Genomic DNA, 23,254 nt, shown 5'->3' with positions numbered 1-23,254 from the left:
TCTGCCTCCCAAGTTCAAGTGATTCTCATGCCTCAACCTCCTGAGTAGCTGGGATTACAGGTGTGCGCCACCACGCACAGCTTTTTTTTTTTTTTTTTTTGAGATGGAGTCTCGCTCTGTCACCTAGGCTAGAGTGCCGTGGTGCGATCTTGGTTCACTGCAACCTCTGCCTTCCAGGTTCAAGCGATTCTTTTGCCTCAGCCTCCTGAGTAGCTGGGATTACAGGTGCCCGCCACCATGCCCAGCTCATTTTTGTATTATTAGTAGAGATGGGATTTCACCATGTTGGCCAGGCTGGTCTCAAAATCCTGACCTTAGGTGATCCGCCTACCTTGGCCTCCCAAAGTGCTGGGATTACAGGCATGAGCCACCATGCCTGGCCTAATTTTTTTGTAATTTTAGTGGAGGCAAGGTTTTGTCATGTTCCCCAGGCTGGTCTCGAACTCTTGGCCTCAAGTGATCTGCCCACCTTGGCCTCCCAAAGTGATGGGATTACAGGCATGAGCCACCACGACTGGCCTTTTATTTTTAACAGATATTTTTTAGCTTGGTTTATTTTCCACACATAATGTTGCATATTTCTCTGTTTTAGCCTTCCAAACACAATTTTCCATTACCTAGACAAGCATGATACAGTATGGCTTTTGTAGGAACTTAGCCATATTATGAATAGGGATCAGATAAAATCCTCAACCTGCAGAGTAGAAATGCTTATCAGCTGATTTGAGTTATTTGAGCCCAGGAGCTTCCCATAATTGTTTAGGTCACAAATGATCAGTATGCAAGGACTTGCTTCTTCCTTGATTAGAAGTCCTTATTGACTTAATAAGCAATTCAAAATATGCAGTTGATTGGTCTTATCCCCACTCTTCAGGTTGTACTGGGAAGGTGAGCTGCAGTTCACCCTGAAGGTGTGGTTTTGGCCTTTCAGGCTATTTTTTCCCCCTCAAATATGGACTAAGCATAAATGTAGTTTCGAAGCTAGAAATTAAAGCCTACTTTAAATAGTTCTCAAAAAAAATTATCATTTGATTGGGCACAGTCTCTTATGATTGCCTTCACCTTGCAAGAAGCTCAGATGGTAGGTCTGTGCGCAGTGGCTCGTGCTAGTAATCCCAGTACTTTGGGAGGCTGAGGTGGGCAGATCATCTGAGGTCAGGAGTTTAAGACCAGCCTGGCCAACATGATGAAACCCTCTCTCCACTAAAAACAAAAAACAAGCCGGGTGTTGTGGGAGGCACTTATAATCTCAGCTACTCGGGAGGCTGAGGCAGGAGAATCGCTTGAACCCAGGAGGCAGAGGCTGCAGTGAGCCGAGATTTTGCACCACTGCACTCCAGCCTGGGGGATAGGGCAAGACTCTGTCTGGGGGGGAAAAAAAAAAAGCTCAGATGGTATATTTATTCATATGCACTACTTTTCATTCCTAGTAAGAATGTGCCTGTGGCTTGGAATGACAATATAGAGGTAGTGTCAAATTGCTGTTATGTTTCTTTGGCTGCAGATTCTCCTTGCATTCCAGGGTTGAAAGTACGGAACTTTTCTTTTTCTAAAAAACAAGACATTGTGGAAAGAGACCACTGGTATGCTGCTTTTCAGAGGGCTTGAAAGTTTCAGCTTTTCACTTGGTTCCTGAGATGTAGATTTGAAGGATTGTAACCTAGAGCAAAGACTTTGAAAGTTGTAGGTGACAAGCTGGGCATGGTGGCTCAACACCTGTAATCCCAGCACTTTGGGAGGCCAAGGTGGGCAGATCACTTGAGGCCAGGAGTTTGAGACCAGCCTGGGCAACCTGGCAAATCCCCGTCTCTACCGAAAATACAAAAATTAGCCTGGCATGGTGGTGCACATCTTTAATCTCAGCTACTCGGGAGGCTAATACATGAGAATTGCTTGAGCCCAGGAGATGAAGGTTGCAGTGAGCCAAGATCATGCCACTGTACTGCTGCCTGGGTGACAGAGGGAGACTCTGTCTCCAAAAAAAGAAAAAAAAATTATAAGTTATAAAACATAAAGTAACCTTTCTACCTCTTAAAAGAAGTTGTACATCTCTGCTATGGGTTGTTGATAAGCTCAGGGCCCCTCACATTTAACACACTAATCATAGTTGTTCACTGTACTTTCAAGGCTCCATTGAGGAACTAATTTCTTACTTTTCATGTTAATTTTAGATACCTAGAATGTCCTCTAAACTCCCAATCTGTTTTTCAGAACCATTTTATAAGGTACTTTTACAGAACAATAAGAGGCTAAGGCTATGGGCAAATGTGTAGTGTTATTTTATTAGTTTAGTTTTAGTCTCACTCCGTCACCCAGGCCTGGGTGCAGTGGCTCGGTCTCAGCTCACTGCAACCTCCGCCTCCCAAGTTCAAGTGATTCCCCTGCCTTAGCCTCCCCAGTAGCTGGGATTATAGGTGCCTGCCAGCACACCTGCCTAATTTTTGTATTTTTAGTAGAGACGGGGTTTCACCGTGTTGCCCAGGCTGGAAATGTGTAGAAATATTATCTGTTCTTCCAGGCTTAATTTTTTGCATTACACCTTTCAGTTTTATTCAGCCTGTTTTGAGTCTCATGACTGTTCACATCTGTCAAGAAGACTCTATTAGTTATAGAACATATGCAGACTTCCTAAACTATGAAGAGTATTTCTCTAAGAGCAGTCATCTGCATATAGCCCAAACCGTCTTAGGGTATGTGTGTGTGTGTAGTATGTGTTTGGTGGTTATTCTGACCATTTACATTACTTCTATGCACTAGTGACTTGGTTTCTTTGCTCTTTCCAGGTAAATATGCAGAGGACATTTTTGGAGAGCTCTTTACTCAGGCAAATACCTTTGCCTCTCGGGTAAGCTCCCTTGCTGAGAGGGTCGACCGACTACAAGTTAAAGTCACTCAGCTGGATCCCAAGGAAGAAGAAGGTAAGAAAGCTGAGCTCAGCATTTGCAGGCTTTGCTGAGCAGTTTTGTAGAATTTTTTTCCCCTGATTTATTAAAAAAAAGTGAGGGGAGAAATCACAGAGACCTATAGAGTTCTGCTTTGAAGTGACACAAGCCTGAGTGCTGGAAAGAACCTTTTTAGCTCCACCACACCCTCATGCACTCCTTTCTCCCATTCCCCCAATTCCTTCTTTCTCAAATTTCCCCTCCCTCAATCGTATTTTGCTACCATAAAAGTACTTGGAAGATTCATTCCTCCTAAGGAGAGGCCTGCTAGATCTGGCCACATAGTAAACCTTTGTGTTGCCTCATTTTGTTCAGTCGTGAAATGACTGGGCTGCTGACAGCCTTGTGGGGCTTCCCCAGAGGGGGAGGGAAAAAAAGCCTGACTGCAGACAGCCGCAGCCAAGAAATGCAGCAGCTGAGGCCTCTCTGACTGGTGTGACTCAGTGTTTGCTCAAATAGCCTGTCGTCCATTTTCTAACGCCTTCCATCTTCTCTCAGTGTCACTACAAGGAATCAACACCCGAAAAGCCTTCAGAAGCTCCACCATTCAAGACCAGAAGCTTTTTGACAGAAACTCTCTCCCGGTGCCTGTCTTAGAAACATACAATACCTGTGATACTCCTCCCCCTCTCAACAATCTTACCCCTTACAGGTAATGGCTGGCTAGCTCCTCCCTTTTTCAACCTGTGGTTTAATAACACTAAATTGTCTTTTTATCTGAAGCAGTTGTTTACATGAGAGGATTGTATCTAAAAGCTTACTGCCTACCCCAGAGTTGTCTGTGGCAGCAGAAACTAAAATTTACCCCATAAACACTTGTCACTTATTATTGTTTGGTTTCTGAAATTCACAGTGAATGTAATGCATATTGAAAGTTTACTGTAACCATAGCATGCTACAGAGTTTAATTTCATATAAACCAGGTCCATCTTGGATTCCATCCAAGGAATTTAGTTATTATAGAACCAAAAGGACTTTGTTACAAGGCGGTCCTACAGCATGGATCCCAGGGGCAACATTCTAGCAAGGCTCCCACTTACTTGGAAACCACTAGATTACCAGATGTTTGGGTGTGTTAGTGGGGCCAGCCTCTTGGACTGGCTGCTCTGGGCCCAGAGGGTTCTTTCCAAAGCTTAAGGAGTAATTGGCATTCTTCCAAATGAGCATCGTTCACTTTGTTTTGAACATCCTTTGGACATTTCCTTCTGAAAGGACCTACTCTGCTGTCCCTGGACTTGAAAAAGAACGTAGCCTTATAGACAACTTAAAGCCCCTCTCCTCTAGTGGTTTTTGGTAGTATTGTCATCCTGCAAAAAACCACTGAAGAGGGACAGAAGGTAAATATTTATCTTGCTTACATCCGTACATATCTTTGGAGCAGGTAAAAGGTAATTACAGATAGCTGGAGGCAGATGTCTTCTATCAGACGTGTACACTGCAAGGTAGAGTGTGTGTGTGTGTGTGTACCCATGTGAAATTCAAGGACACCAGTCCAATTCAGGGAGCCTTCTCACACAGATACAAAGTACATGGCATCTGTCCTTCATTTTACTGTGTAAAATTATGTTTGCCCCTTGGCTTTCAAAGGGACCAGCACAGCAGGACAGAGGTTTGACTCTGTAGCCTCCATTATTGAGTCTAGTTGGGTTTGGGCAGAGGAGTTATTGGGCAGAAAGCGGTCATACAACTGATAATATTGTAGGGAGTATGACATAGGGTTTGTGTAGTGGGATTAGATAAACAAATGATATTAGGAGAATTTTTTTCTTCAGTTAATGGTATTTTTCTTTTTAGCATATAGTGCCAGAATTAGCATGGCCTCTCAGTTATCTGAACTTGGCCCAACAGAAATGAGTAGTGGTGTATCTAACTCAGGAGAAGATTTAATATAGAAATTATTAATGTTTTATTTGGAAGCACTTTCTGTGTTGTGATAGGATTGGAGGGCAGGGAATAGAATTGCCTTTCCATTTCTTTTTAGTTCAGAATAATGTTAAGATAAATGTTCACTCCTAAGCATATACTTTCTGGATAGCGAGAGGACCTTATCCATGCCAAAGTGCAAGATTCCAACCAGGACCGTTGAGTCTGGCAGATAGCCCTTATATGGACACTCAATAGTTTACTGTGTCCCACTGGCACAGCCACTAATTAGGAACTGGTGATTAAACCTTGTGGTCTTAAAACAGCTGGCCCTCTTTTCTCACTGGAGCCCCCTTGTGGTTGGGGTGTGTGTGGATGCTGAGCTATTCTAGAAGGGAGCAAGAAGGTGGAGTGCTGTGGCTGGTTTTCTGTGTGTGCAGAGAAATAACAGCCGTACACACACACTTTTCCTGTATATATGTGTACATATGCATACACATGAACCCCCATATGTGTACACAGGTTTCGGGTGGGTAGGAAGCTACTGATGCTTCCTAAAGAGTCCTGCGGAACTGGTGGGAAAAGAGGAACCAGTGGTAGAAATCCCCTCTCATGTACCAGGATATCCGAATATCCTCAGGGAGCTCTCTGTGGCCATGCAGATCATTAGAAGTAATCAGGATCCCTGCTGCTATCACCTGTTCTTGCCCTGACAATGCAAATTCATCTACCAGGAATTGAAAGTAAGGCTAAGGTTCTTTAAAAGTCTGGTAAGTAGAGAGGTGCCATTCGGGGGCATTGAAATGCTGGTATGGGAGAGGAGGTATGCAATCGATTCAAATGACTTCTTGATTCCTTGGTGTAAAAACTGCTAACTGGTAGGTGTTTGGAATATTGGATTTGGTTGGGAGCTCATCTGTCTACTGACAGCTACTTGTCTTCATTTCTATCCCAGGGACGATGGAAAAGAGGCACTCAAATTCTACACAGACCCTTCATACTTCTTTGATCATACAAAGTACATGGCATCTGTCCTTCATTTTACTGTGTAAAATTATGTTTGCCCCTTGGCTTTCAAAGGGACCAGCACAGCAGGACAGAGGTTTGACTCTGTAGCCTCCATTATTGAGTCTAGTTGGGTTTGGGCAGAGGAGTTATTGGGCAGAAAGCGGTCATACAACTGATAATATTGTAGGGAGTATGACATAGGGTTTGTGTAGTGGGATTAGATAAACAAATGATATTAGGAGAAAAAAGTGAGGGGAGAAATCACAGAGACCTATAGAGTTCTGCTTTGAAGTGACACAAGCCTGAGTGCTGGAAAGAACCTTTTTAGCTCCACCACACCCTCATGCACTCCTTTCTCCCATTCCCCCAATTCCTTCTTTCTCAAATTTCCCCTCCCTCAATCGTATTTTGCTACCATAAAAGTACTTGGAAGATTCATTCCTCCTAAGGAGAGGCCTGCTAGATCTGGCCACATAGTAAACCTTTGTGTTGCCTCATTTTGTTCAGTCGTGAAATGACTGGGCTGCTGACAGCCTTGTGGGGCTTCCCCAGAGGGGGAGGGAAAAAAAGCCTGACTGCAGACAGCCGCAGCCAAGAAATGCAGCAGCTGAGGCCTCTCTGACTGGTGTGACTCAGTGTTTGCTCAAATAGCCTGTCGTCCATTTTCTAACGCCTTCCATCTTCTCTCAGTGTCACTACAAGGAATCAACACCCGAAAAGCCTTCAGAAGCTCCACCATTCAAGACCAGAAGCTTTTTGACAGAAACTCTCTCCCGGTGCCTGTCTTAGAAACATACAATACCTGTGATACTCCTCCCCCTCTCAACAATCTTACCCCTTACAGGTAATGGCTGGCTAGCTCCTCCCTTTTTCAACCTGTGGTTTAATAACACTAAATTGTCTTTTTATCTGAAGCAGTTGTTTACATGAGAGGATTGTATCTAAAAGCTTACTGCCTACCCCAGAGTTGTCTGTGGCAGCAGAAACTAAAATTTACCCCATAAACACTTGTCACTTATTATTGTTTGGTTTCTGAAATTCACAGTGAATGTAATGCATATTGAAAGTTTACTGTAACCATAGCATGCTACAGAGTTTAATTTCATATAAACCAGGTCCATCTTGGATTCCATCCAAGGAATTTAGTTATTATAGAACCAAAAGGACTTTGTTACAAGGCGGTCCTACAGCATGGATCCCAGGGGCAACATTCTAGCAAGGCTCCCACTTACTTGGAAACCACTAGATTACCAGATGTTTGGGTGTGTTAGTGGGGCCAGCCTCTTGGACTGGCTGCTCTGGGCCCAGAGGGTTCTTTCCAAAGCTTAAGGAGTAATTGGCATTCTTCCAAATGAGCATCGTTCACTTTGTTTTGAACATCCTTTGGACATTTCCTTCTGAAAGGACCTACTCTGCTGTCCCTGGACTTGAAAAAGAACGTAGCCTTATAGACAACTTAAAGCCCCTCTCCTCTAGTGGTTTTTGGTAGTATTGTCATCCTGCAAAAAACCACTGAAGAGGGACAGAAGGTAAATATTTATCTTGCTTACATCCGTACATATCTTTGGAGCAGGTAAAAGGTAATTACAGATAGCTGGAGGCAGATGTCTTCTATCAGACGTGTACACTGCAAGGTAGAGTGTGTGTGTGTGTGTGTACCCATGTGAAATTCAAGGACACCAGTCCAATTCAGGGAGCCTTCTCACACAGATACAAAGTACATGGCATCTGTCCTTCATTTTACTGTGTAAAATTATGTTTGCCCCTTGGCTTTCAAAGGGACCAGCACAGCAGGACAGAGGTTTGACTCTGTAGCCTCCATTATTGAGTCTAGTTGGGTTTGGGCAGAGGAGTTATTGGGCAGAAAGCGGTCATACAACTGATAATATTGTAGGGAGTATGACATAGGGTTTGTGTAGTGGGATTAGATAAACAAATGATATTAGGAGAATTTTTTTCTTCAGTTAATGGTATTTTTCTTTTTAGCATATAGTGCCAGAATTAGCATGGCCTCTCAGTTATCTGAACTTGGCCCAACAGAAATGAGTAGTGGTGTATCTAACTCAGGAGAAGATTTAATATAGAAATTATTAATGTTTTATTTGGAAGCACTTTCTGTGTTGTGATAGGATTGGAGGGCAGGGAATAGAATTGCCTTTCCATTTCTTTTTAGTTCAGAATAATGTTAAGATAAATGTTCACTCCTAAGCATATACTTTCTGGATAGCGAGAGGACCTTATCCATGCCAAAGTGCAAGATTCCAACCAGGACCGTTGAGTCTGGCAGATAGCCCTTATATGGACACTCAATAGTTTACTGTGTCCCACTGGCACAGCCACTAATTAGGAACTGGTGATTAAACCTTGTGGTCTTAAAACAGCTGGCCCTCTTTTCTCACTGGAGCCCCCTTGTGGTTGGGGTGTGTGTGGATGCTGAGCTATTCTAGAAGGGAGCAAGAAGGTGGAGTGCTGTGGCTGGTTTTCTGTGTGTGCAGAGAAATAACAGCCGTACACACACACTTTTCCTGTATATATGTGTACATATGCATACACATGAACCCCCATATGTGTACACAGGTTTCGGGTGGGTAGGAAGCTACTGATGCTTCCTAAAGAGTCCTGCGGAACTGGTGGGAAAAGAGGAACCAGTGGTAGAAATCCCCTCTCATGTACCAGGATATCCGAATATCCTCAGGGAGCTCTCTGTGGCCATGCAGATCATTAGAAGTAATCAGGATCCCTGCTGCTATCACCTGTTCTTGCCCTGACAATGCAAATTCATCTACCAGGAATTGAAAGTAAGGCTAAGGTTCTTTAAAAGTCTGGTAAGTAGAGAGGTGCCATTCGGGGGCATTGAAATGCTGGTATGGGAGAGGAGGTATGCAATCGATTCAAATGACTTCTTGATTCCTTGGTGTAAAAACTGCTAACTGGTAGGTGTTTGGAATATTGGATTTGGTTGGGAGCTCATCTGTCTACTGACAGCTACTTGTCTTCATTTCTATCCCAGGGACGATGGAAAAGAGGCACTCAAATTCTACACAGACCCTTCATACTTCTTTGATCTTTGGAAGGAGAAGATGCTGCAGGACACCAAGGATATCATGAAAGAGAAGAGAAAGCATAGGGTGAGGGGAAAGGGGCCTCTGTTCTCCACATCAGTAGGCACGATTGTGGAGGGGGATAAAAAGGAAGCCAGTCTTATGTGAAGTAATCATTTTGAGTGGCTGCTTGCTTGGATGCCAGGTGAAACTCTTAAAAAAATGTGTCCACACCAAGCACAACCAAGATGAAAGTATAAATCACACCAAAAATGTGTTTGTTCCCCCCAGTGCTATTAACAATTGAGTATATTCAGGCTGAGTTTTAGAAATTGACTTTTCTATTCACCATTTATTTCTCTTGCAATTTGCACCTGACTCTGCTGGACACTCAAGCTAGGCTAGTCCCTTCTCCGCCAGTTTTGCAGCTCATTTCTCAGAGATCAGCACAAGGTTCTGCAGTGTTTGATTTGCAAAAGGAGCAGTTTAATGCCTTCACTACTGACTGGGTGGGGCTAAGGTGGGGGGATATATATGTAGGTTTCGGAGATTCTCCCTCCCCATAGACTCTCCCTGGTATGTATGTGACCTACCAGTTGCAACCTCAATCCCATTAGCATGGCTGCCAGGAGGCCCAGGAGAGTGCCAGGGGCAAGAGCAGCTGCACAGGCTGAAAAATTCTTCATTGGGTTTTGTTTTGTTTTGTTTTATTTAAACTATTTCCTTATATATGCCCCAGATAACTGCAGGTCTCATTACATCTCATCTCTCTTGACTGACCTTTGGGGCCAAGCAAATAATAAATAGCTGTTCACTAACTTCTAGCAATTAGAGCTTTTCAAAAATATGAATGAGTTATCCAAAGAGGAAGTGGGGTTCCCGTTGCTGGAGGCATTTGAGTGTGGGATTGAGCAAATGTTTCACCCAGGGATGGTTTGGATTAGATGGCCTCTAGGTCACTTCAAACCCAGTAATTCTGTAAGTTCTGTAGTTATTATGTGTTGTCTAGGCAAATCATCTCTTAGATATGCATCAATGAAGATGGGTAGAATTTTAATGAAGAACTTTGGAAAATGTTCTACAAAGACCTTCCTGTTCCTTTTCATTATAGAAAGAAAAGAAAGATAATCCAAATCGAGGGAATGTAAACCCACGTAAAATCAAGACACGTAAGGAAGAGTGGGAGAAAATGAAGATGGGACAAGAATTTGTGGAGTCCAAAGAAAAGCTGGGGCCTTCTGGGTAGGTAATGCTTTTGTACTGTTGGTAGCATTCTTTGAAGGGAGTGGGGACAACAGTCTGACAGCTCTGGTGTGACACCTTTCACACCCCCTGAAGTCTGTCTCTGTGGCTTAGATCAATACCACTGTTAATCAGCTACTTTAAAGTGCATCCATCTGGTGATTAAAATTTGCTAAATAAATCAAGAGACTCAGCAATTTAAATGAGGTGACTGGAGGGGTCTGGAAAAGAAAGCCCATGACTCCTAGTGCCCTTACTCTGCGAGACACACATCTAAGGGCCCCAGAGGAAAGACTGGAAAGGGAAGAAAAGTGGTCTTGGGAATCCTTTGCCTCCAGAGCATTGATTTGAAGGTCATGCCTAAGAACTGGGCATTTCACTCTCAGGGCTGGGGAGGGCCAGGCAAGAAAGCTGTTCACATCACCAAAGCAACTTTTCAGTCAGCCTTTGTCAGTCTTGGGAGAGAGGCTGGCCAAGGGACTGAATGCAGACCTCATAGACAGTGTGGGAAAGGTTGCTCGGCCAGTATTGAAGCTATATATCTCTGTGGAGAAATAAGAGGTGTCAGTCTGACCCCATTTCCCAATACCAAATCACACTGGAGGTTTAAAGGGGGGAAAAGATGGTTTTAAAGGTTGGTTTGATGCTTATCCTGGTGTCTGACCTGGTTGACATTCAAAGCCAAGTCACCATGACTGCTTGGCATGAATGTCGCCCTGGTTTTTTCTCTAAATACATTGCATCATGACTGTCAGAGAACCATGCCAGCCTATGCTGGGTGTCTAGGAATGATAAAAGAAAAGAGTTGAGTTGTTCTTGCTTTTAGAAATAACTCTACCATGAAAATCTCAACTTTTAAAAATCTTGACACTTCTGACACTTGTTCTTCGTGGATTAAGAGATCTATTTTAAAGAGTGATGAAGATGGTGAAAGAAAAAATGAACCTTTTTCTCTACTGGGAAATCAGCCCTGAGGGTACCTTCATTACCTTCACCTCCCAGTAAAGGGGGCCATTTTGTTCCATGGACCCCTTTTCACTACTGATTGGGTGGGGCTAGGGTCAGTAGCACTGTTCAGACAGGCACTTGTCATAGGTTCAGTGACTCTAAGGCCAGAAGCTTGTGTGTTCAGAATGCCAGCTACCCATGTGTGTCTTTTATTTGTGGAGTAGGAAGATGAGGATTTGTCTCCCATTTTCCTGTTGTCCAGGCGGTTTGGAGTTGGGGCTTCATGGTTAGTCTATCTGGACATGCCTGTTGGTGAACCTATAAAGAGACGTGCCAAGGCTCCAGGGCTCCAGGCCTTGGGGATTTTCCACATCAGAGCATCTTTTGATTCAGTTAGTTTCCTCCAACTCTGTTCTCCCTGGGGTCTGTTTTAGATGAGTTCTTTAGACCCCAACAATAGTGGAAAGAGGGGGAAGTGGAGCAGAGCAGGCCAGATTTTGTTAGCTGATGCTTGGTGTATTTGTGCTTGTTTGAAGTTTTGTTGTTGTTCACCCAGAACAAATTCACCCAAGGCCCAGTGCACTGAGGGACAGGTTTTCATGAGGCAAGCCCTAGCACCCTACTTTAATCGTCAGCTCATTTTGTTTGATAAGAGACCTGGCAGAAAGACCACATTTACTACCACATAGCACCCTGCATTCATCCTGAGCTTGATTTTGCAATCCAGTGCCTCCTTGGCCTTCCAGCTTTCCAGAGGCTTGCTGACCTCAAAATCAGGCTGTGTGCCAGTCACGTGTTTGCAGCTCACTAGCCTCTGGGATTTGGCTTCACCCTTTGCCACAGGACTTTGGGATTCAGGTATATCTGCACCTGACACTGGGGAGATAATTTAAAAGAACTGCTGGGTTTGACAAGGCCAAGACTGGGCAAGGAGCAGTTTTGATAATCTGGGTTGAATCCTGTTACTACAAACAATTCAGCAGAAATATCTGGGATATATTTGACAATAGAATATTTAGTGTTAAAATAAAATTTCAGTGTAACAGAAAATATGTGGGAAATATACCTATTTTATTTCTCCCTAATAGCTTTTGTATCAAATGCATTTTTGTAGTACCTTTTAAGAAGAAAAAACCCACTCAGGCTCTTTAAATGACAGTTTTTGGCATTCGGTTCATTGACAGGTATCCACCCACCTTGGTGTACCAGAATGGCAGCATTGGCTGTGTTGAAAACGTGGATGCAAGTAGCTATCCGCCACCACCACAGTCAGACTCTGCTTCTTCACCTTCTCCTTCCTTCTCCGAGGACAACTTGCCTCCTCCACCAGCAGAATTCAGGTAAATGGTGGTACCTACTCCATCCACTATCGGTGGTTATACACTCAAGAACAAAAGGATGGACCAAGAGCAGTGGCTCACGCCTGTAATCCCAGCATTTTGGGAGGCCAAGGTGGGAGGATCTCTTAAGGCCAAAAGTTCAAGACCAGCCTGGGTAACATAGCAAGACCTCATCCCTACTAAACACTAAAAAAATTAGCCAGGCTTGGTGGCACACGCCTGTGGTCCCATCTACTCAGGAGACTGAGGTAGGAGGATCGCTTGAGCCTGGGAGGTTAAGGCTGCAGTGAGCCATGATCATGCTACTGCACTCCAGCCTGAGTGACAGAGCAAGACCAAAAAAAAAAAAAAAAGAGTTAAAACCCTAGGTCAGGATGACTAAAATAACTTCAAACAAGACTGTCTAGATCATAGAAATAATTAACACTCTATATATATGTTGCTTCATTCCCATTGGAGTCCTCTTTTGAGATAGGTACTGTTATTCTCATGTTATAATGAGTAAACTGAGGCACAGGGGGAGTCAATGAAATGACCCAAAGGTCACAGCCAGTAAGGGCAGAGCCATGATTGGTCAGTTGGACTCCAGAACCTATATTCTTAACTACTCCTGTTTAGCCTAGACCCAAACAAATAGAAGTTACCACCTTCTTTCTTGTTTTTTCCTTAACTTTATTTATTTATTTATTTATTTATTTTTTTATTTTTTTGAGACAGAGTCTTGCTCTGTCACCCAGGCTGGAGTGCAGTGACCAGATCTCAGCTCACTGCAAGCTCCGCCTCCCGGGTTTACGCCATTCTCCTGCCTCAGCCTCCCGAGTAGCTGGGACTACAAACGCCCACCACCTTGCCAGGCTAGTTTTTTTTTTTTTTTTTTTTTTTTTTTTTAGTAGAGACGGGGTTTCACTGGGTTAGCCAGGATGGTCTCGATCTCCTGACCTCGTGATCCACCCGTCTCGGCCTCCCTATTTATTTATTTGAGACAGAGTCTCTGTCACCTAGGCTAGAGTACAGTGGCGTGATCTTGGCTCACTGTAAGCTGCGCCTCCCGAATTCATGCCATTCTCCTGCCTCAGCCTCGCGAGTAGCTGAGACTACAGGCGCCCGCCACCACGCCCAGCTAATTGTTTGTATTTTTAGTAGAGATGGGGTTTCACTGTGTTAGCCAGGATGGTCTCGATTTCCTGACCTCATGATCTGCCCGTCTCGGCCTCCCAGAGGACTGGGATTACAGGCATGAGCCACTGTGCCGCACAGGCCTTTTCCTTAACTTTAACTCATCATGAAATGAAGTGGTACAATCCGCTCTTCAGGAAATAGTTAACAGATACCTTGCCCAGTTGTCTAGGAACCTAGCATAAGAGTCACTTCCTCTCTTAGTGCTGGTTAGTTTCACTGCTATGTTGAATCTCCAGAAACAATGAAACAAAGGGAAAAGGGGGATGAAACTCCAAATTCGTCCATTTTTATATTTGTCAGTGTCCCTGGCAGAGGTGTATAGTGGAAGTGTTAGGCAGTAATGACTGAAAAGAGATGTGAGAATTGTTCAGATTGCACTGTTTTCTCCATTACTTTTGTCCCTTCTAATGCCTGATAAATGAGAGCTTTGAAAGATGCACTTTTCTCCTTGGATACTGCTTAATTAGAGATTGAATATGTTGAGGACCCCTCAGATGGAGACCTAAAGCAGTGCTGCCCTCCTCCTCTCCCCTCGTTCTTCTTGGCCCTAGAAACCATTAATCCCAAATCTCCTTCTGCTTCCCAAATCACTTCCTGCTGGTGGCCCTGTCAGATGCAGCTAAGACTGGAAGGTCTGTGGAAAATTCCAAAATGGCTGCTTTTCTAAGGCGTAGCTGTTAGTGCAGGGCAGATACAAAGGTGGAAAAAGAAAACCTTCTGCTTCACACATGGCCTGAGACCTTGCAGCTGCAGCCAAGCAAATCTGATCCCAGGAGAGGTGTAGCCGTAATCCTCTTTCAGGCCTGGGTCAGGAGTCTGGTGGCACATTCATTTCCCATCTCTGCGGATTCTCAGATTGAGATTCATTCTCTCTCAAGATTTTCCCACATGAGCACTGAAGATGCATTCACCTAAATCTATATCCCACTCAGGTGTGGTCAGCCTGGCTTGGGTTTCCTGCCCTCTCCAATGCTGGTGAATGTTAATAGCCTGAGAAACAGAGCCTAGTGTGTGGGTGGTGTTTGAATTTTTATTCCAGTTCTTTCTTGCATGCACCCTTAACCTGGCTCCAGGATTAAATTAGCAACTGCCATGGACCATCCTTCTTAGAGAAAGGGAGGGAGGGTGCCTTCCCCTTAGAGCTGGAAAGGCAGAGGGGTCTGAGAGATGTCTCAGCTAGCCCTTACCTGATAGAGGAATCTCAAGTCCACTTCTTTCGGGTAGTTTTACTCAGTCTGGCTATCCTCCTCTACTGGTGGGAAGCTCATTACCTTACAAGGCTGCTTATTTCATTATTTGTCTGTTCTGACCATCTGTAGGTTTTTCTTTCTGTTTAAGCCAAAGTGAAATGGTATAGTCAACCAAGATAAACCTCGGCTTATAGACAAGGCTAACTGTAGGTAGGTGTTTGCATTCTAAGGGTGATGGTGAGTCTTTTTTCTTTGGCCTTTTAGTTACCCAGTGGACAACCAAAGAGGATCTGGTTTGGCTGGACCCAAAAGATCCAGTGTGGTCAGCCCAAGCCATCCACCACCAGCTCCTCCTCTAGGCTCTCCAGCAGGTCCTAAACCTGGGTTTGCTCCACCACCTGCCCCTCCGCCACCTCCGCCTCCAATGATAGGCATCCCATCTCCACCACCACCTGTAGGATTTGGGTCTTCAGGGACGCCTCCACCACCCTCACCCCCATCTTTCCCACCTCACCCTGATTTTGCTGCCCCTCCACCTCCTCCTCCACCACCGGCAACTGACTACCCAACTCTGCCACCACCTCCCTTGTCTCAGCCAACAGGAGGAGCACCTCCTCCTCCCCCTCCTCCTCCTCCTCCGGGGCCCCCTCCTCCCCCTTTCACTGGTGCAGATGGCCAGCCTGCTGTACCACCACCGCTTTCTGATACCACCAAGCCCAAGTCCTCCTTGCCTGCTGTGAGTGATGCCCGTAGCGACCTGCTTTCAGCCATCCGTCAAGGTAAATTTCAGTGGTGGGTCTGGGACTGTGGAACCTTGTCTTTCTGAAGCTGGGATGATTGATTGGGGGATGGGTGAAGGGGTCCCTTTGCCCTTCCCAGGAAACAGCTTTCATTGGGTGGGGAGAGATTGGGACATTAGGTCTGGGAGCAGCCTGAGAAAAGGCTTCACCCTGAAAATACGGAGATTTAGATTTCTTTCCACCTTGGTTTAAAAGTAAAGGATTCTTTTCTTTTCTTTTTTTTTTTTGTTTGAGATGGAGTCTCACTCGGAGTGCAGTCAGTGGTGCGATCTTGGCGCACTGCAAGCTCCGCCTCCTAGGTTCACGCCATTCTCCTGCCTCAGCCTCCAAGTAGCTGGGACTACAGGCGCACACCACCACGCCCGGCTAATTTTTTGTATTTTTAGTAGAGACGGGGTTTCACCGTGTTAGCCAGGATGGTCTCGATCTCCTGACTTCATGATCCGCCTGCCTCGGCCTCCCAAAGTGCTGGGATTACAGGCGTGAGCCACCGCGCCCGGCAGTAAAGGATTCTTAAGCTGGGATCTTTGAAGTCCTTGGGAATGTATGCTTATGCGTGTTTGCATGCATTTTTTTTCTTAGGAAAGGATCCCCATTTTTCATCAGTTTCTCTGAAGGGTTTTGTGCCTTCGGAAAAAACAAGAATCACTGTCCTAGTGGGCCTTTGTTCAACTGGACTCAGCAACCCCCAGCCTTCTTCACTGCTCTGCCCTTCGTGTCTTCCTTCCTTGCCCCCTGCCCTCTTTCTCACCCCTTTTTTCTCCCATTTTCTTTTATCTCCTCTTTTCTCCTCTTCCCTCCCCTCCCCTCCCGCTTCATCATTTCACCCTCCTGGAACATTGGAGCATTTGTTCTATCAAGGGGCCAGGTGTGGTCCCAAGGGGTTATCGTGGTTTGTTCTGTTTGTGATCCTCAAAAAACTTCTAGTCTAGAGAGGACAGTCTATGGCAGCTGAGCCCCATTATAATTGATGGAATTGGGCAGGCTGAGGATCTGCTGGATGGAATGTGGTGCCTGCTCCCCACTTCAAAGCCTCGTGAGAAGTCCTTACCAGCCTGAAAGTGTGTAAACCAGAAAGGACAGCAGGCTGCCTTTCAGACACACCTCACCAGTTTCATACACTCATCTGCTTTTCCATAACAACCTTCTTTTTCTCTGTCCTTTGCAATACCCCTTTACCCACTGGTGGCCACTCCCCCTTACCCAGTTCCAGATGGATTCCAAGGCTGAGGACACGCCTTCCTCACCCCTCTGTCTCTTTGCCACCAGGTTTTCAGCTGCGCAGGGTTGAGGAGCAGCGGGAACAAGAGAAGCGGGATGTCGTGGGCAATGACGTGGCCACCATCTTGTCTCGTCGCATTGCTGTTGAGTACAGTGACTCAGAAGATGATTCCTCTGAATTTGATGAAGACGACTGGTCGGATTAACGCTTTCTGCCTGCTGTCCACCTTCTTTTTCTTTCCTTCCTACCTGCCTTCTTTGATGCCAACCCCAACAGATCCGTAGGGGAGAAAGGGGAGGAAAAAAGTAATTTTAAGGGGCCAAAGCTTTCCCTGAAGCAACCAAAGATATATCCAAGTGCTTCCTCCAAATCAACATGTATTTCCTCTCCCCATTGTCAGGCCCTGTGGGGCTCCTGAAGTTCAGTAGCTGGGATGTTCCCTCTTTCCTTCAAGTGCCTGTTGCATATTGAAGGGAAGGAGAAATCCCAAAGCAGATTCCTTTGATCGGGTTTCCGTTGGAGATGGGGCCTTCCCTTAGGAGCCATATTCAACTACAGTCTTCTAAAACCCGTGCCCTCAGCCACTTCAAATAATGCCAGCCACTCTCTGGTTCTAAAGCAAGGAGAGTGGCCTGAATGGACACAGCTGGCCCCTTTCCTGTGCCCTGAAAGGGCAGAGCAGGCCGAAGGCTCCAACGGCCAGACTGCCTCACCCTTTGCCCTAATCAGCAGGGTGGGCCTGCCTTGTGCTAAATGATCTCTTATGCCTGGGATGCCCTTTATTCCAGAAGACATCAAGCCTCTAAAGAATGTCTCACCTCCTCTGCCCAAAAATGATGCCTTTCTGTAGGCTGGAGTTGTTGCCTCCCTCCCAGGATCCCTTTGGTGAGTATGGTGTTCAGGATGCACCACCACCACCTCTAGATGCCTTCAGGCAACACAGCCCAGTTTTAACCTCTAGTATCCATGACCAAACTGTCCCTGACACATGAGAACAGGGGCCTCTTCTGGCTGTCAGGAGCAAAGCCTGAAGACTTGGAGCTGCAGGACTGGAAGAACAGTGGAGCCCCATGGGTCCCACCCTTTAAGGGTGCTGAGGCCTAGAGATGGGAAGTGACTTGCTCAAGGTCACACAATTGGATAGTGACATAGCTAGAGCCCAGAGTTCCTGATTCCAAGTCACCTGTGCTTTCTGGGACCAAAGAATGGGCACCTACTGGAGTCTGGGCAGAGCTTTCTCGGCTGTATTGCTACTCCAGACCTCACCATAGGTTGGGGTCCCAGTAGGAGGGCTCAGGGTCTGTGCCAGCCCTGTCAGTGCTACTCAAACCTTCATAGCCTCTCTTGTCATTCTTTGTTGCCCCTTTTCTGTCACCAACCAACCACATAGCCTTGGGACCAGCCCTTTTGGGGGACCAGAATTAGTGAGAGAAGGAGGGGGATAGGCAGCTGTGACAGGTGCTGTTTTCAATTCCTCTGCAACTCCTCCCCCTTTTATTTCCCCAATTTAAACAAAGATTCTGCCAACTGTGGAAACTTCAGTTCCTCAGGCTGCCAGCCGTGCCGGTACCTGCCTTGGGGGGCCTGGCAGCCGTGAAGTAGGCTGAAAGGCAGAGGGGCTCCAGGTCCTGTTTCCAGCTCCCCTCACTGCACATGGTGAAGCTCCCTCCCTCCCTCCCTCCCTGCTTTTCCCAGAGCTAATACACAGGTGCTATTATTCAGAAAAAAACTGGTCAGCTCTAGCCAACAGTGAGGCTTCTTCTCTTCTGCCCTAACTATTGTGTAGCCTCGTATGCTGAAATCGGCTTCTGCTGGCTTCTCCGGCTTTCAGAGCCCTGAAACAAAGAGAAACAGGATCTGTCCCTACCCAGCACAGCAAATAGTCGTAGTAATTGCCAAAGCCCTCGTAAAGCCCTCCGGCTTGAGGGGAGAGTGTAGTCATGGGTTCTGCTTCTGTGCCCTTGCTGGCCGCTTCCCCTCTGCTTTCTTTCCTGGAGCTCAGGGTGTGGGGACTGAGCCTGTAGGGGCCAGGATGCACTCCTGCCGTGGCCACTCCCAAGTGTGCCCTCTTCCCTCTCTCCAGATCAGGTGTCTCTGGCACAGGACTTGGCACCAAGCTCCATGCTGAGACACCAGGCTATGTGGACCCCCACCTTGTTTCCCAGCCTGCACCTTAGAAGCCGAAGGCGCTTTCATCAGAACCCTAAAATGGCCGTTGAAGGCGGCTGGGCCACAGCCCAGCAGTAGCTAGAGAGGCAGGCAGAGGGCAGTGGTTCTCCCAAATAGGAGACCTGGGGCCTGGCCAGGCCAGGGTTTGGACCTAATGGCTTTGACTGAATTACCCCCATCCTCCTCCTTTCCGGAAAAGGGAGAGCTAGAGCCACTCACTGTCATTCTGCTCTGACCTTGAAGGGGGCGGTGTTGGCCTGCCTTCTGGAATGGACTGAGTCCATCGTGGAAAGGACCGGGGGCAGGAGGAGGTGGGGAGGGGCACTGCCTGCGGAAGGTAGGATTAGATCATTAGCTCAGTGACCTCCTAGGGTTTCGATGTGCTGTGTTCTCATCCTACAGCTGGTTTGGTAATGATCTGCAAGTCCCGGAGAGCAACAGCACAGCTCTGCCTGACGCTCTCATTAAAATCTATGCAGCCAAGCTCGGCACTTTGTAGCAGCCGGCCTTGCGAAGCCTCCTCAACTCGGGGGGCCGGGGACCCAGTGAGCTGAGAGGCCCTCTGGGCTCCACTTATGCATATGCACCAAAAAAAAAAAAAAAAAAAAATGGCTTCTTTAGACCCAGAGCCCTTTAAGATGATAAAGGACCCAATGCAGGTAATCCTGTTTTTGGACTCATGTAACACAGAATGCAAAGTTTAGTGATTATTTAATCTGGGCCTAAGCTAGTGAGAGTATGGAACAATGGACCATAAGGACTCCTAAGCGCTGAAGCCAAGGAGTTTCCTCCCTTTCTGGTTCACCCCGCCCAGGGGACCTGCCCCCATTCCTGTGGCCCTGGGGCCCAGCTTCCAATAGTGTCAGAAGCGACTTGTGGCTTTGCCTTGGTTGTGAGATGGGTACATTCCAAAGGAGCAGCTCGGGGGAGGAGGCGGGCTCAGCCAGCCCTTGGAGGCTCAGAGCAGCTGGCCCAGGCTCCAGCTCGCATCTAGTGGAAGCTCGAGCGCCCTCAGAAACGACCCTGGCCAATGTCACTGCATAGCCGAGGCGGTGTTGTCAGGGCTAATGTGAAATCTCTCCCCGTGGCGCCGATCCTCCGACTCTGCAGCGCCAACTTGGACAGATTGAGGTCTCTGTGGTTTTGGTGACCCTGCTTAAGCATTCCCACCGTGTCCCAGCTCTGCTCTAGGACTACCTCCCACTGTGGCCCCTCACCTGACCTCAGGGCATGGGGAGGGAGGGAGCCAGTGCTCCAGGGCCAGGGGGCTTTGCTCATGAGAGATGTCAGGCTTCCTGGAGGCATCAGGCTTTGAGTCCTGCTGGGGTCCAGCTGACCTGGGACCAGGTGTCGCACAGAGATGTGCCTCATTGTGTGCCTCCTGCCGTGTTCACTTTAACCGTGCCTCAGTGTGGGTTCACTTTAACCGTGCCTCAGTGTGGGTTAGGGAACAATTTTGTTACTGTATTAAGTTTATTCAGTTAATTCACTTGAGGAACTAACCAAGTTTTACTTTCTGTCTAGAATGATGTACATGTAGTAGAGTAAGCCATAATGCTCCCGAAGTGCCTTGTTTTCTCTGATACAAACATATTTATAAGGACGTATTCCAGTGGGTTCTTGGGTGTGTTTGCCACATCAAGATTTTAGGGAATGCGTGTATGTGTAGTAGGGACGCTGTTTGAAAACAGGCCCTCTTCCCTTGAGGATGGGAAAGGAGTTCTTCAGTTGGAGATCTGGGCAGTGGGTTAAGCCAGACCCCTAAAGTGACCCTTTCCTATTCTGCCCTGTTCTTCTCAGACCCTCAGAAAGACATCCAATTTTTTTAAAGCCCTGTAGCTCCAAGCCTGGTCTTACTTGCTTCCCTGCCAGGCTCATCGTGTGTATACCACCTTTGCGCCCCTTTGACCTGAAGGTTCCATGTAACTGGATACACATGAATACTTAAATGCCAACATTTTAAATAATTTGATAAAGTCTTTGTAGCCACTCAGCCACCTCTGGTGTTTGTGGTATTGTTTTAATGGGACAAGAGATTAGAAGGAAGTGATACTAATAGTCACAGGTGGTGGCCAGAGCTCAGGAGGGGGCTCCAGTGTGGGTGGGCCTGAAGGGCAGGAGGCTTTTGGGTGCAGAAAGTGCACCATGTGCAGAAGGGTGGAAACCATTTCAATTTAGGAGGAGACCCAGGTTGGAGGGCCTGCAGGCCCAGATACCCAGTCCCCTTCTCACCATGAGAAAGGGGGTGTGTTGGGGCCGCAGGAGACAATCTGCTGGCAACTGTTTGCATCAAGCAGGAGAGGAGTACAGGCTGAATGCTGATGCTGCGCCCAACATCTGGCCGGCATCTTGTCTGCCTTTCAGACCCAAGCAACTTACCTTAAATAGAACGATTTACAATGGAATCCGATAAAAGGTTTAGGCTGCTGCATGCCCCTTCTGCCTGAGGAAGGCGAGGGGGCTGGGTTTGTATTCTGACCCAAAAAATGACCTACCCAGGAAGCAACGGTTGTTCCAAGCACAGCTGCTGCGGGTAACTGTCCCTGGGGGTAATTTATGAGCAGACACCCAGTTCCGGACCCAGCAGACACAGTGTAGTGGCCCCCGGGAGAGGGGCGGGAGCAGAGTTGGTGACTCTGCGGGTCACGCCTGCTGTTCGGAGAGTCACCCACTGGCGTCCCAGGAGAGGGGGCAGAAGTTTTGAATTGTCAGCAACTGCTGCGCCAGCCGCTCTGAGCTCATCGCTGGAGGTGGTGGTGCAGAGAAGGGGGCCGCGGAGCCAGTTCACCCCTGCAAAGCCCCTTCCCTCCACCCGTCTGCTCAGGCCTGTGTTTAGTCAGCACTTGGCTTCCCAAGGCCGGTGACTGACAGGCAGCCAGACGCCCGCCCTGGCAGAAGACAAAATGGTGGTTCGGGAGCCGCCCTTGCTAGGGAATTGGAGGGAAGGAATGTGGCTCTGGGAAGAAAGAGGCCTGAGCTTGAATTCTGGCCCTGCCACTCGGGAGCTGTGACCCTGTGCAAGTCTCTTCACCTCCTTGGGCTGATCTAAGAAGAATAAGCATTTATTGAGCGCCCACTACCTGCCAAAGACGGCATATCTTTTATTTCATTCTTAAGAGGCAAGGGTCCCCCATTTTACACAGGAGAGAAACAGGTTCACAGTTGCCTGAGATCACGGTTGGCCAGGAACAGAACGTGGTTCAAACACAGGCCCCTCTCTAGCCAGAGCCCAATGCTGTGTTTACCATGCAACTGAAACAGCTTAAGAGTCTCCATCCAAAATCATTGAGGGCTTTAACGTTGTAGGGAGCCTGTTAAAGGTTTCCATTCTTACCTGCCCCACTCCCTGGTGCCCACTTTTATAAGGGCAGTAAATGGTGATGGTCACTTTTGCTCTTGCTTTGAAATACAGTGAGCTTGGCTGAGGGCCTGCCTATCCCAGACTGTTAGAGCAGAAGTGTCTGCACCCTTGGCTGCCTAAGAACAAAGTGGATTCCCTGGGTATGGGCTGGGGCTTCATGGAGACACACGAGTGGGCACACATGAGGACCAGTGCACATATTGTGCGCAGATCCCTGTCGTTTACACAAGGACACAAACCAGCACATGATTACAGGAACCCATAATCGCAGGCAGCCCTCACACATTGCTCAGGAGCTGTCCTCCCTACTTGCTGCCTCCACCAGTTCCTGACTGCCCCCTCCTGGCTGCCCAGTGGCCAGGGCAACCTGGCACTGTTTCCTGGAAGTTCTGCTCTGGGCTAGTTAACTAGTTCCCTCCTAGGTCATGGGGCTGGGAGCAGTTTCAGGTGCTCCCCCTGAACTGCTCCTCAGCCCCAGGAGGTGTGGGTGGTTAGAGGGTGCTCTTGAAGCTTAAGGACAAAAAGCCTTTTGTGGACCAGGCACAGTGGCCTACACCTGTAATCCTAGCACTTTGGGAGGCCAAGGCGGGCAGATCACTTGAAGTCAGGAGTTCAAGACTATCCTGGCCAACATGGTGAAACTCCATCACTACTAAAAATACAAAAACGAGCCAGATGTGGTTGCATGCACCTGTAGTCTCAGCTACTCGGGAGGCCGGGGTACAATAATCGCTTGAACCCAGGAGGCGCAGGCTGCAGTGAGCTGAGATTGTGCCACTACGCTCCAGCCTAGGCAACAGAGTGAGACTTCATCTCAAAAAAATAAGTTAAATAAAAGCCTTTCACTTCCAAAGGAATCTTTTATGGGAGAATTGCCAGTCCCTTGATGACAAGGAGAGCAGTTAATACTTGGGGGCAAGGGGTCCTGCCTAGATGCCTTCCCTGCCTT

The 23,254-nt window shown here is 47.2% G+C and overlaps 1 protein-coding gene across 3 annotated transcripts in view; it reads left to right on the top strand.

Moving 5' to 3' along the window:
• Positions 1 to 20,941, top strand: part of WASF2 (WAS protein family, member 2) — a 97,825-nt gene extending 76,884 nt beyond the window's left edge. For 2 of the 3 annotated variants that reach the window (XM_011981683.1, XM_011981685.1), the window contains 7 exons: positions 2,784 to 2,918; positions 3,441 to 3,594; positions 8,824 to 8,941; positions 9,966 to 10,096; positions 12,229 to 12,384; positions 15,018 to 15,532; positions 16,823 to 20,941. In XM_011981683.1, coding sequence (XP_011837073.1) covers positions 2,784 to 2,918; positions 3,441 to 3,594; positions 8,824 to 8,941; positions 9,966 to 10,096; positions 12,229 to 12,384; positions 15,018 to 15,532; positions 16,823 to 16,980 — 1,367 coding nt within the window. In that variant the 3' untranslated portion in view covers positions 16,981 to 20,941. The remainder of the gene's footprint in view (positions 1 to 2,783; positions 2,919 to 3,440; positions 3,595 to 8,823; positions 8,942 to 9,965; positions 10,097 to 12,228; positions 12,385 to 15,017; positions 15,533 to 16,822) is intronic. The other variant, XM_011981686.1, reaches the window with a different exon arrangement.
• The last annotated feature ends 2,313 nt before the right edge of the window (positions 20,942 to 23,254 follow it).

This window comes from Mandrillus leucophaeus, unplaced genomic scaffold (genome assembly GCF_000951045.1).
Source record: "Mandrillus leucophaeus isolate KB7577 unplaced genomic scaffold, Mleu.le_1.0 Scaffold23, whole genome shotgun sequence".
Classification (NCBI taxonomy): Eukaryota; Metazoa; Chordata; class Mammalia; order Primates; family Cercopithecidae; genus Mandrillus; species Mandrillus leucophaeus.
The sequence above is the reverse complement of the archived record's forward strand: the minus strand, read 5'-3'. Positions and strand labels throughout refer to the sequence as shown.